The sequence below is a fragment of the Limulus polyphemus genome, unplaced genomic scaffold (assembly GCF_000517525.1).
Source record: "Limulus polyphemus unplaced genomic scaffold, Limulus_polyphemus-2.1.2 Scaffold3073, whole genome shotgun sequence".
Taxonomy (NCBI): domain Eukaryota; kingdom Metazoa; phylum Arthropoda; class Merostomata; order Xiphosura; family Limulidae; genus Limulus; species Limulus polyphemus.
Genome location: NW_013668683.1, coordinates 98,822 through 113,493, shown reverse-complemented (window position 1 = coordinate 113,493; position 14,672 = coordinate 98,822). Strand labels below are relative to the sequence as shown.

Sequence of the window (14,672 nt, the reverse complement as noted above, 5' to 3'; positions counted from 1 at the left end):
AGTTCTAACGGAAACCATTTTGAAATCACTTGCCTAAGATAGATGGATCATCAGTTCTAACACAAATCATTTTGAAATCACTTGCCTAAGTTAGATGGATCCTTAGTTCTAACACAAACCATTTTGAAATCACTTGTTTAAGTTAGATGGATCCTTAGTTCTAACAGAATCCATTTTGCAGTTCATTTGGTAAGTGATCTATCAAGAAAGAAAACATTTTCAGCAATATATTCAAATTTTAATTTTATTGCCAGAAATGTTTTTTAACAGAAGTATGACATTAAAAACATTATCTAATTATTGTTAGGCTTACAGACTGATCAAAACAACAGTGGTATGAAAATTAGCCATAGCAGAAAAAACAAAAAAAAACATTTACTCTGAATAGGCACTGAAATGTTCATGTCAATTCACACAAAATATCAACACATACAACTATTTTACAAAATGAGGTTCTCTCCCCTTTTTCATAGTAATCCCTCCATTTCTTTCATGAATTGTTCATAAGCATCATCTTTTGTGGGTGCTGTAACTGAAGGTGCCCTCAAAGCATTAATCAACTGGGATTCTTTTGTTGCTTCTCCAACTGGAAACAGAAAGCAGAGAAAATTACAAGAGAACCATACATGGGAACAACAACATTCTGGTAATAATGATATACATGGGAATAATGACATTCTCTAAGCTTTATATTTATCAAAGCATGAAAACTGAATAATATAAATACAAATCTGAGAAACAAAGCAAAAACATACTTACATTACATATATGATATACCCAATGTATATGTAACTTATAACAACACCTATAAATATATGATATACCCAATGTACACTTAACTTGTAACATCTACATTTATATGATATACCCACTGCATATGTACCTTATAACAACACGTATACATATATGATATAGCCAATGTATATGTACCTTATAACAACATGTATACATATATGATATACCCACTGCATATGTACCTTATAACAACACGTATACATATATGATATAGCCAATGTATATGTACCTTATAACAACACGTATACATATATGATATAGCCAATGTATATGTACCTTATAACAACATGTATACATATATGATATAGCCAATGTATATGTACCTTATAACAACACATATACATATATGATATACCCACTGCATACATAACTTGTATTTCTAGCCTACACAGATTTGAATTCAGAAAGTAGCTTAACTGTAGCAGGTTTTTATAACTTACAGAAAAGTATAGTAGAACATTCAGAAAACTGACTTGTTATTTGTGACTCACAAGTATTTATAACTATGTAAGTGTAAAGATTATAATAAAAATCAAAAATAAACTTATTTACAACTAATACCTAGCTTTTTGTTAAGTAATCTTCCTCCAGGAAAGACTAAACTAGAGAATTTGGTATAAATACGAGATAAAACAGCTGTGGAAAAGTAAAAGTTGCCAATAGATACAGGCAATTCTGTAAAACATTCCAATGGAAACTCTGTAAGACATTCCATTGGCTACAGGTGTTTTCATGTAAAACATGCCAATGGAAACTCTGTAAGACATTCCATTGGCTACAGGTGTTTTCATGTAAAACATGCCAATGGGAACAGATGTTTCCGTAAGATATTTCAACAAATACATGTGTTTTCATAAAATACTCTAATGGTTATATGTGTTTATGTAAAACTGTAAACTGGTGCAGGTACCGCTGTAGAAAAACATCTCAGTGGGTACAGATATTTGGAGAAACACAAGTTGAAAAAAAAATGGAAAGAGCAAACTAACTTTGGTTATTTAAGCCTAGTGGTTCTGTAGCATTAAAACTATAGCAAATATTCTGTGTAAGAAATCCCCTTAAAATGAGTCTTTAAACACCTCCCAAAAATTATTTTTGACATTAGTTTCCATGAAAGTTACAATTTCTACTCAAATTTATCATGTTTATGTTTTATTAAACAGAAACAGTCTGACTTATGACAAGAAGGAAAATTGCAAATTCAATGTACATCATTAAAAGTCTGATGTATACAAGTTATTTCATTTGTCTTATGATGGATGATCTGCATAATACAATATACATATTCAAAAATGTGACTGACAAAAACTACAAGGACATGAGCTTTTGATGGGGTAACTTAGAAGGAACTAATTTATCATTTAGACTTAAAAACCAACAATAACTAATACAAATGTAAAGCATATAGCTAAGATAAATTGTGACAATGACTAAGTCAAACTAAAGCTTGACTTTCAGTATCTGTGTGAGAAAACATAATATCAGCTGATTACATAAGAATGATAATCAATAAGTACGAGTGATTTTCTTTTAAACCACAGTCAAGAAAAATTAGTCTAATATCAAATAAATCAGTTAAATTTAATAGATATTCTTTACTACACTAGGCTGAAAAGTAAATCAAACCAAGTAAGAAATTAGGAACAATACCATCGTTTCTTACAAAATTTGCTGAAAATAATTTTTGTATTTATTGTTCTTTATTCTGCTCCTTACAATAAACAACCAAACTCTACCTATATTGGTCCATCTGACAGCTTGTTATAGACATTCAAGAACTGTTAAATTTATCACTTACTTTGATGACCCTTTCCTTGGCCCTTTCTGGCTTCTCGTTTTATTCTCAAGGCAATCGGTGTAAAACGTGTAATGTCCACACTTAGGTTACGTATCTGTGGTTTGGCTTCAATAGTAGCTGAGCTCTTTTTCTCCTCTTCTGTCAACAAGGAAATCTTGGGTCTCTGGATAAGACTAGGTGGTGCACTTACAACATTTGGATTGGATGTTGTTGTAACAATAGATGGTGGAGGCCCACTAGGAAGTGGAATACCGGGTAAGGGAACACCAGGTGGTGGTGGGAGATTTGGAGGAGGTCGTACCAGCCGCAGTGGAGGAATCCCTATAGATAAAATATTAAAATGTCACAAGTTGTTCACTGGCATGAATCCAAAATTACCATGTATTATTACTAAAAATACATTGACGTTCATACACAATATTCTTATTACACATGATGGAGGGCATGAATCCATGGTTATTGCACATTATTACTGAAAATACAATGACATATATGCAGTAGAACCTTGACATTAAGGGTACACTTCCGACTGCTTCCAAATGCCCTCTTTAGAAATGAGCCATGAACAGCTGGTTTTCTAAATTTCTGAATTTTAAAGCCCCCCATTTTGTTTGATGTACACATGACATTGGTGTTCGTAAGTTGCACATTGCTATAACATGAAGTATTGTCAACAGGAGGTCTCAAGGGGTGGATTAGCTGTGCCCTTTTTTTTATTATTGGTCCCAAAGTTTCAAAGTGTACTTCTCTTCAGAGTTTGAACTGCTAAACATTTCACATTTATTTTTTATGTTTATTTTACTGTCAACGTCTGAAGTAGAAACCCACGGAAACTAAACAAATCATCTCTTCTGTCATCAGACTGCTTACATGACACAGTAATATGATACTCTCGAGAGCAACAAAGCACGCACACAGAAATAAGACGACTTGACTCCTGCTCCCAGAACGCAATGTGGAATTTATCACCTTATGTATCCTACAGCGTTTGCAACAAGAATTCCCCAGAGTAATAAGACTGCACTTTGGAAACGTTTATTACAGTATATAGTTCAAAGCCAATCCAATAAACATTGAATGTGTTTGAATATTGATCATCCTTCTGGTATGTTTGGAATTTAGCAGTATACCATACAGGCATACAAAAATAACTGCCCGCTTTATCGAGTGCCCATATAGAGAATAAGACTAAAGACACTGCCCTAAGTCCAGAATATCGAGGTACCTGTTATTGCACGATTTATTTTGGTTGCAAATAGTAGAAAAAAGAAAGAGAATGAAAAGGTCTGCCCTTAATTCCATGGTGCCTGTTGTTTCAAGGTTCTTCTGTAATATTCTTATTGCACATGAAGAGCATGAATCCATGGTTATCAAGTATTATTACTGAAAATACGATATATGTATATATATATATATATAACATTCTTATTACACCTGAAGGGCATCAATCCATGGTCATTGTGAAGTATTACTGAAAATACAATTATGTTCATCTACACTAATAATACAGCCTCTGTGTGTGTGTGTCAGTCAGTCAGTGCCATAGCTGAAACCTGAAACTTTGCATGCATCCTAGAGGAATTCTGAGGGTGTGCACCTACATATTATTATTTTTTCCTCAAAAAAATGTTGGCAAATTTTTTTAACCTATAATTTCGCCCTTAAGCCTTAAAAAGAGAAGTACATGTTGCCATCTGTCACTTGTTACAACAAATTGTTAAGAAATAAGTGTTTAATAATAATAATAACAGTTTTGTAACGTTTTTTTTTTAAACATGTATAAAAGTGTTAGAATTCATATTATTGGTGGAAATGATTGCAGTCAAATGTTTGTTCATTTGTATTTCTGATTTTCAAATTGATAAAAAAGCTTTTTTAATAAAAGTTGTTATTACCTGTGTGGCAAAAAAACAAATTTGAAATAAGGTCAAACTTGAAATAAGGTTAAATTTGTTTTTTTTCGCTGCACAGGTAATAATGGCTTTTATTTAAAATGATTTCAAAAAAATTAAAGAAAATATGAATGATGCAAAACTTTTTTCAATCATTTTACAAAAATAATTTCTGAATGAGCAGTACAGCTGTGAGTTTCACCAGAAAGTGAGGAAACTCCTACTCAGGAAGAATATCATAAAAGTTCAACAATATTTTACATCAAGCTTAACTAGCCCTAATAAATGTTGTTTAAGACTCATAACATACATTAATTATTATGTAGAATTATACATGGACTTTTATCTATGTTAAAATACTTTTATTTGCATACTTTTGACCCTCTTTTCAGGGCCTTCATCGGCGAACAATGTACTGAGCAATAAAAATTCGTTAACTGTGGAACTCCATTTTAAAACAGGTATCTAGGCAACAGTTATAAGAATAACTGAAATCTGGTATTAGTTATTGAACACATAGAATTATGATGAATATAGAACATAAATCGATTGCTTCAATATTATAAACATAAGAACAATACAATTATAGGGTATTACTTAGAGAAAAAAATAAATAATTTTCCATACTTTAAATAATGCATTGTAAAATTAAAGGTTTAACTTTACATCAAAACCACATAGATAATGTGTTTGTGTAAATTTCTAAATATTGTCTTTGATTTTAAATTACAAATTGCTGAGAGAGTGATTGATTATATCATTTAAATAGAGTTCTGAACAAAAGTTTAGGTTTTATTTTGAACAACAGGCTATAAAACTCTTATTGTTTTACATTTTTTAAAAGAAACTATCCATAAGTGTTAGAATTCATATTACTGGCAGAAATAATTATATTTACATGTTACATTGACAAGAGGCAAGAATACTGAAGGTATGGGATGTTGTAAGAATAACCTATTACACTGATGAGAGGTAAGCATTCTGAAGGTATGGGATGTTGTAAGAATAACCTATTACACTGAGGAGAGGTAAGCATTCTGAAGGTATGGGATGTTGTAAGAATAACCTATTACACTGAGGAGAGGTAAGCATTCTGAAGGTATGGGATGTTGTAAGAATAACCTATTACACTGAGGAGAGGTAAGCATTCTGAAGGTATGGGATGTTGTAAGAATGGGTGTGACAGTGTGGGGTGTTGTAAGAATGGGTGTTATCTGATATCAAAGAAGATGGAATCACAAAGAACAGTTGCCAAACATCTCATTGAAAAGAAATTCAAAACATGCATATGATAAGTTAGCTATGTTGACAGTGCATATTGCTTATGAACTATATTAGTAAGATAAAACTGAGTGCCATGGCTTCACAAGTGAAAACTCAATAGAAGATGAGTATAAATAATGCTGCTCTACTGGGTTACTCAACCAAACTTCCATGCTGAAATCAACCTTACACCACATAGTATTTATATATTATTGGAAACATTAGTTAAAATACTTGAAGAAGATGTTCATACAAAGATAAAATTATAATTGTGAAATACACAGCTGTTTTCTTATGTGGTTGTTGTCATGTTAGTTATCACTGCTCATATAATTATTAAAAATGTCTTTTTTTTTTAAATTATGAATCCTGACTCAATATTAGTGACCTCCTTTTGTACATTTTCTCATCTTAATGACCTGTGGAAAACTACCAGTGACTACGTATTCTAGGTGTTGTCAATTAATGTCATTTGGGAGTAATTCACAAAATTATGCAGCACCCCCACTCTCAACTCTTTACTTACCTGGGGGAGGACCAGGGGGTAACCGTGGTGGTAAAGTTCCAACTCGTGGAGGTGGACCTGGTGGGGGTCCTGGAGGAAGGACAGGTCGGCTATGTGGAGGAGGAGGAATACCTGGTGGCCCTAGTCGTGGTGGTGGTCCAAGACCAGGTCGAAGTGGAGGTGGGCGGAATATCATAGGTGGTGGTCCTGAAAATTTTAAAAAGAAACAGAAATATTAAATACATCATAAGCTAACTTAAAGAAATGAACAATTATTGGAACTTTAATATAAGATGTAATGAACTCTAACACTCAATTACAAGTAATAAAGTATGCAAAAACAAACTTGTTAGTTTCAACATTTCTATGTAAACAACACAAAGTGATATCTGTCAATAGCCATTTCTAATTTTGAAGTGATACACTATGTGAAATGTAGCTGGTCATGAGTACCTTCACTAACTTTTCTCAAACTCTTTATCAAACTAAATTTTGTCAGCACTGTTATAACCCATGGTCTCAAAGTGGCAACAAGATGCAAATCAAAATCCCTTTGGTTCACATTCTAGGTATGCTTGACACTTGGCCATATCCACCCACAGAATAATAGATACTAATAGCTACATAACCAAGAATAAACTAATATATACTGGTAAAATGTATGTTATAGATATGTAACCATACATTAACCAAGAGCTCTTATATACTGGCAGAATGTATGTTATAGATATGTAACCATACATTAACCAAGAGCTCTTATATACTGGCAGAATGTATGTTATAGATATGTAACCATACATTAACCAAAAGCTCTTATATACTGGTAGAATGTATGTTATAGATATGTAACCATACATTAACCAAGAGCTCTTATATACTGGTAAAATGTATGTTATAGATATGTAACCATACATTAACCAAGAGCTCTTATATACTGGTAGAATGTATGTTATAGATATGTAACCATACATTAACCAAGAGCTCTTATATACTGGTAGAATGTATGTTATAGATATGTAACCATACATTAACCAAGACCTCTTATATACTGGTAAAATGTATGTTATAGATATGTAGCCATACATTAACCAAGAGCTCTTATATACTGGTAGAATGTATGTTATAGATATGTAACCATACATTAACCAAGACCTCTTATATACTGGTAAAATGTATGTTATAGATATGTAACCATACATTAACCAAGAGCTCTTATATACTGGTAGAATGTATGTTATAGATATGTAACCATGTATTAACCAAGAGCTCTTATATACTGGCAGGATGTATGTTATAGATATGTAACCATATATTAACCAAGAGCTCTTATATACTGGCAGGATGTATGTTATAGATATGTAACCATATATTAACCAAGAGCTCTTATATACTGGCAGAATGTATGTTATAGATATGTAACCATACATTAACCAAGAGTTCTTATATACTGGTAGAATGTATGTTATAGATATGTAACCATACATTAACCAAAAGCTCTTATATACTGGTAAAATTTATGTTATAGATATGTAATCATACATTAACCAAAAGCTTTTATAAACTCTTTTAAATATTTTTTGCTTGTATTCTAGAATCAGAAATATTTATAGAAATGCAGGTATATAGTCACAAAACCTTACACATATTTAACCCTTTCTGGATTTGAGGGAGGGGGGGCACTGATATATCTCAATTTTTCCCTTTGCACAGTGGAAGTACTTGTCCAAATTGCACAAAAAAATAGTCATGTTATATAGCTTCAGCTCTAAAAATTCATATAGTTTGATTTAGTTTTCTTATCATTTTTTATATCATGAAATTTCGAAAATGTACTTGTGAAACAAGATGTTGAGAAAAACATTAAAAATATTTCATTTTGCTTTAGAATTTTAATTTTTTAAATATTGATCAGAAAGTTCCATTTTACATATGCAATTAGTTTCACCTTTATTGATCTTTATTGATATTTATTAACACTTATTTTGATGCTTCAATTTGTTGAATGCAGTTGTAGCTATAAATTGTAAAAACGCCACAGAAACAAAGATTTATTGGTGACCTATGACCTGACCTTTGAAAATGGTGATAGATCAGACTAGGCAACAATATTTTTGCTAAAAAATTCTTTCATTAAAGGAAATGCCAAGGTTAATAAATAAATTAAAAAGAAATACCAGGTGGTAATCCTGGAGGTGGACCAGGAGGAAGTGCTGAGGTTACAGGAACAGCAGGAATAGAAGTTGGAATTTCTTCATGATGTTCATCAGCCTCATCTATGTTTTCTTCTTCTTCTTCTTTACCATCTTCTATGGTGTGTTTCTTTAGATTTTCTGGTGTAGAATTTTTAACACGGCTTCTTTCTTTGTGTACTGCTTCCAGCTACAGGAATAAGAAGTAAAACTTTTGCATTAGTTCATAAAACCATGCAACAGATTCATTCAACGGGAATCAAAGTTTAATGACAAACAGTAGAACGATGGTAATAACAGCAAACATTTGACACGTGTGCGTACAGTAGTAACAAATATTTAATTCTTGAACGTTTCGGAATCTACATATTCCATCTTCAGCAACGTTCAATATAGCTTTCTGATGGTGGAATATGAATATTCCGAAATATTCAAGAATTAAATGTTCATTACTGTACACACACGTGTCAAATGTTCGTTGTTGCTACCATCGTTCTACTGTTCATCATTCACAAAACCTTTAAGGTCCTTTACAGTTATACCCATGAGAGGGAACATAAAGGTCCTTTACAGTTATACCCATGAAGGGGAACATAAAGGTTCTTTACAGTTATACCAACGAAGGGGAACATAAAGGTCCTTTACAGTTATACCCATGAAGGGGAACAAAAAGGTTCTTTACAGTTATACCAATGAAGGGGAACATAAAGGTCCTTTACAGTTATACCCACGAAGGGGAACAAAAAGGTTCTTTACAGTTATACCAATGAAGGGGAACATAAAGGTTCTTTACAGTTATACCCATGAAGGGGAACATAAAGGTCCTTTACAGTTATACCCACGAAGGGGAACAAAAAGGTTCTTTACAGTTATACCAATGAAGGGGAACATAAAGGTTCTTTACAGTTATACCCATGAAGGGGAACATAAAGGTCCTTTACAGTTATACCCACGAAGGGGAACAAAAAGGTTCTTTACAGTTATACCCACGAAGAGGAACATAAAGGACCTTTACAGTATACCCACAAAGGGGAACAAAAAGGTTCTTTACAGTATACCCATGAAGGGGAACATAAAGGTTCTTTACAGTTATACCCACAAAGGGGAATAAAAAGGTTCTTTACAGTATACCCACAAAGGGGAATAAAAAGGTTCTTTACAGTATACCCATGAAGGAGAACAGTAACATTCTTTATAGTAGCACCCTTTACTCATAGCCTGCTTTCCCTATACAAATGTAGGAACAATTGAGACAAGTATCTTGGTAAATACATCCAAGTTTGATGTCTTGAAACATCTTTGATAAATCAAGGTGAATAAATTTAAACTTAACTTGGTGTATTAAATTTTTTGGCAATCTTTCCTTAAGGTTTCTTAAATGTATCCTGTATTTAAATCACACTCCATGACTTTTACCCATTTGCTTTTAGTACATCTTTTCTTATTTTCTCCTAAAGAAGAATAGTGAACTATTTAAAAGCACTCAAGTTTTGGGTCTAGCTTGAAAACCATTACAACTATTGTATGTGATCCTGTGTTCTACCTTCTTAATCAGAATTTTCTTCATGCTGATGTTGACTCCAATAGCAATTAAATGTTTGTTTGTTTTTAATTTTCTGGGTTTTACTAGTGTTTTTTTTTTATATAAGACATTATTTATACCAACATGTAATTCAACAGAATATTATCAAGAGGTGTAAACAAAAATAAAAGATATGATGCAGTTGTATGTTATAATATTCACATCAGAAGGCTATTATTACTATAACTATTATTATAACTATTATTCAAATACTTTATTGTTTTGAATGACAACTTCAAAAGTCTGATAAATAATTTGATATGTGATGTGTTTTTAAATACTAAATTGAAAACAGGTGATGGTTACTATATATGTGAAACAACTGCTGATGTTTACAAAGTTTCTGGGATATACATTTCTTAATCCAGTAAAGATCTAAATACCTCTTTCAAAAATTCTGAAATATCTGTTCCAGCCATGGCTAGCATTTTGGCTTGAAGTGGTGTTGGCTGAAGGGTATCACCGTCTTCATCCTCTTTATCTTCTGTACTTTGTTCAACTTTCTTTTCCTCACCAGGAGGACCATCATCCATGTGATCATCTTCCTCTTCATCAGCAAACCGTATCTTTCTCCCTCTAACTGAAAAAAAAAAAAAAGACTTCTCACAAGATAATTCCCATGTATATTTTCAGCATTCACAAACCACACATTGCTGTTACAGATACTTCATAACCATTTTGTAACACTACTGTCATCAGCCACTAATACAGTATTCATACAACGCACACACAGTTGTTACAGATACTTCATAACCATTTTGTAACACTACTGTCATCAACCACTAATACAGTATTCATACAACCCACATACAGTTGTTACAGATACATAAATGTTTTGTAACACTACTGTCGTCAGCTACTAATACAGTATTCATACAACCCACATACAGTTGTTACAGATACATAACTGTTTTGTAACACTACTATCATCAGCTACTAATACAGTATTCATACAACCCACATACAGTTGTTACAGATACATAACTGTTTTGTAACACTACTGTCATCAGCTACTAATACAGTATTCATACAACCCACATACAGTTGTTACAGATACTTCATAACTGTTTTGTACACTACTGTCATCAGCCACTAATACAGTATTCACACAACCCACATTCTGTTGTTACAGATACATAACCATTTTGTAACTCAACTATCAACAGTTAATAACTTTTTCTGAATGAAACTTTCTGTGGAATGAATTCTGTTTAAAAAGTTAAAAACCTAAACTTTACTACACAGAACCAACCTAATTTTTCTTCCCATTAAACAAGTGTACTGCCAAAGTATTTTGAAAAGTATCACTTAGGAGTTCCTCCAAAGAGTAGTGATCCCGTTACAATGTTTGCTCCAAATTATGTAAGTATTCTTGAAAAGGTAACACACTTAATACAAGCAACCTCAAATAACAAAGAACTTTCACAAAGTCATTTAAAAGTATAATAAATGAAAAAATATATTTTTTTAAATGTGAGTACCTCTTCTTCTATATGTGTTTAGACTTTGAATTTGTGTGATATAAATTACAGTGAATGTTAAGTCTACCACTCACACTATGCTATAAACTTTATTACAGATAGTACTTGACTTAAGAATGTGTGTCTGAAAACTAATAGTCAATACTAACTCTACCACACACACTATACTACAAACTTTAGTTCAGATAGTACTTGACTTAAGAATGTGTGTGTCTGAAAACTAATAGTCAATATTAACTCTACCACACACACTATAATATAAACTTTATTACAGATAGTACTTGACTTAAGAATGTGTGTCTGAAAACTAATAGTCAATACTAACTCTACCACACACACTATGCTATAAACTTTAGTTCAGATAGTACTAGACTTAAGAATGTGTGTCTGAAAACTAATAGTCAATACTAACTCTACCACACACACTATAATATAAACTTTAGTTCAGATAGTACTTGACTTAAGAATGTGTGTGTCTGATAAATGAATAGTCAATACTAACTCTACCACACACACTATACTATACTGTAAACTTTAGTTCAGATAGTACTAGACTTAAGAATGTGTGTGTCTGAATACTAATAGTCAATAGTAACTCTACCGCACACACTATACTATAAACTTTAGTTCAGATAGTACTTGACTTAAGAATGTGTGTCTGAAAACTAATAGTCAATACTAACTCTATCACTCATGCTATACTGTACACTTTAGTTCAGATAGTACTAGACTTAAGAATGTGTGTCTGAAAACTAATAGTCAATACTAACTCTACCACACACACTATACTACAAACTTTAGTTCAGATAGTACTTGACTTAAGAATGTGTGTGTCTGATAAACTAATAGTCAATACTAACTCTACCACACACACACACTATACTGTAAACTTTAGTTCAGATAGTACTAGACTTAAGAATGTGTGTGTCTGAATACTAATAGTCAATAGTAACTCTACCGCACACACTATAAACTTTAGTTCAGATAGTACTAGACTTAAGAATGTGTGTCTGAAAACTAATAGTCAATACTAACTCTATCACTCATGCTATACTGTACACTTTAGTTCAGATAGTACTAGACTTAAGAATGTGTGTCTGAAAACTAATAGTCAATACTAACTCTACCACACACACTATACTACAAACTTTAGTTCAGATAGTACTTGACTTAAGAATGTGTGTCTGATAAATTAATGGTCAATACTAACTCTATCACTCACGCTATACTGTACACTTTAGTACAGGTAGTGCAATACTTATTAATGTGTGACTCTGAATGATAACTCTAAATATTAAGCTATATTAAACGTTTGTAGAAATACTACTACATTTACAGCTAACAGACAGTTTTGAATTTAACATTCACACACACTTACACAAACACAATATTTATACATCAAAATATTATTTACAGGATGCTTTTCAAAAAGGCTAAATTTCTTACATGGTTTCTCAGATTCAATATCTTCTAGAGGATCCACATGGTCAATCAGAGGTTCTATAAAAATAAAGCAGATTTTCCAGTAACTAATTCTAAAAACATATTGGTTACCTGTCCAAAATGAATACTCAATGTGATGCAATTACACGTATCAATGAGTTATTACAATAGTTAATATTCTTAGGTGTTAAGCACAATGTAACAAAATATTCACCATTAACAAATACACTTTGCAGAGTACTTGTTCAACACTTAAAACTTCTTCACAGAATTATCAATGAACAAAATGTATTAATTCACTGAAACATCAATCAGATGCATGTCTAATAGAACACTTGATGTGATTGAATAACAGCATTATCACTGAACAATAAATATTAGTTTATTTAAACATCAATCAGATGCATGTCTAATAGAACACTTGTTGTGATTGAATAACAGCATTATCACTGAACAATAAATATTAGTTTATTTAAACATCAATCAGTTACATGTCTAATAGAACACTTGTTGTCCTAATACTGTTGTTGTGATTAAATAACAGCTATTTTCATAAATCAAATACAAAAATATTCAGTTCATCAAGTCAAAAAAACCTATCTGCTTTACTCAAGTTATAAATAATTTAGTGTGTGTTAAATCAAAACACCTACTCATTTTCTGCTACAACTAGCACATACCAACAATACAGATACATTACAACATCTTTCCATGTTGCCCTTTTTCTGGTAAATACAATGAAGACACAATACAACATCTTTTTAATACTAACGAATTAACAAAATGCTTAACTCCATGAAGTTTATTATTTTGTTTCATCAAGTATAAATAACATATAGTGTTTTCATATCTTTCTCCAAGAGAAAAGGATACAAGTTTTTAATTTCAAACAATCTGAAGTTGTTTTTTAAACCAGCTACTTTACAACACACTAAAGATACTTAAAAAAAAGCTTTATCTATCACATATTAAAAAATAAAGATCTACTGAAATTTGATGACAGCAGGCTATAAAGATTTATTCCAACTACAGAGAGAATTTAAGAAATACTACACACAATGAAAAATACTATTACTTTAGAAATTTAGAATAGCTCAATTTTTGGAGAACAAATAACCTCCTTACACAAGTCTCTATTCTCTACTATTAAAAAAGAAATGAACAAAAATTCTAAATTGATACCTTCTTCTGGATCATAAGGATCTTCTTCATCATCAGATAGTTCAGGAGGAGGACCAGGAGGTACACCAGGAGGCACTCTCTTTTTGCTTAGAAAAACATGCTTTTCTCTTTGACTAAAAAGTAGATACACTATAAGTTAAAGATGTATACACATATTAATTCAGCTTTTACAAAAAAGAAATTAACAAATAAATACCACAACTATGAATTTTTGCATTATTTTATATAAAATACAATCTTTGAAAAAATTTAAACACACATATAGGAATTTAAGTAAGACTTGAAACACTTATTCAAGCATAAGAAAGTAAGAGTTGAAACACGTGTAGAAATTTACTCAAGTATGAAAAAGTAAGACTTGAAACACATGTAGGAACTTACTCAAATATGAAAAAGTAAGACTTGAAACACCTGTAAGAACTTACTCAAGTATGAAAGTAAGACTTAAAACACATGTAGGAACTTACTCAAGTATGAAAGTAAGACTTGAAACACATGTAGGAACTTACTCAAGTATGAAAGTAAGACTTGAAACACATGTA

The 14,672-nt window shown here is 31.7% G+C and overlaps 1 protein-coding gene across 1 annotated transcript in view; it reads right to left on the bottom strand.

The window, feature by feature from the left end:
- Positions 1-33: 33 nt before the first annotated feature.
- LOC106468603 (WW domain-binding protein 11-like) overlaps positions 34-14,672 on the bottom strand; it is a 30,827-nt gene continuing 16,188 nt past the window's right edge. Inside the window, exons 8-14 of the mRNA XM_013929034.2 lie at positions 14,131-14,243; positions 12,952-13,005; positions 10,408-10,604; positions 8,428-8,632; positions 6,275-6,460; positions 2,594-2,914; positions 34-586 (exon numbers count right to left, since the gene is read on the bottom strand). Of these exons, the coding sequence (XP_013784488.1) occupies positions 468-586; positions 2,594-2,914; positions 6,275-6,460; positions 8,428-8,632; positions 10,408-10,604; positions 12,952-13,005; positions 14,131-14,243 (1,195 nt within the window). The 3' untranslated portion in view covers positions 34-467. The remainder of the gene's footprint in view (positions 587-2,593; positions 2,915-6,274; positions 6,461-8,427; positions 8,633-10,407; positions 10,605-12,951; positions 13,006-14,130; positions 14,244-14,672) is intronic.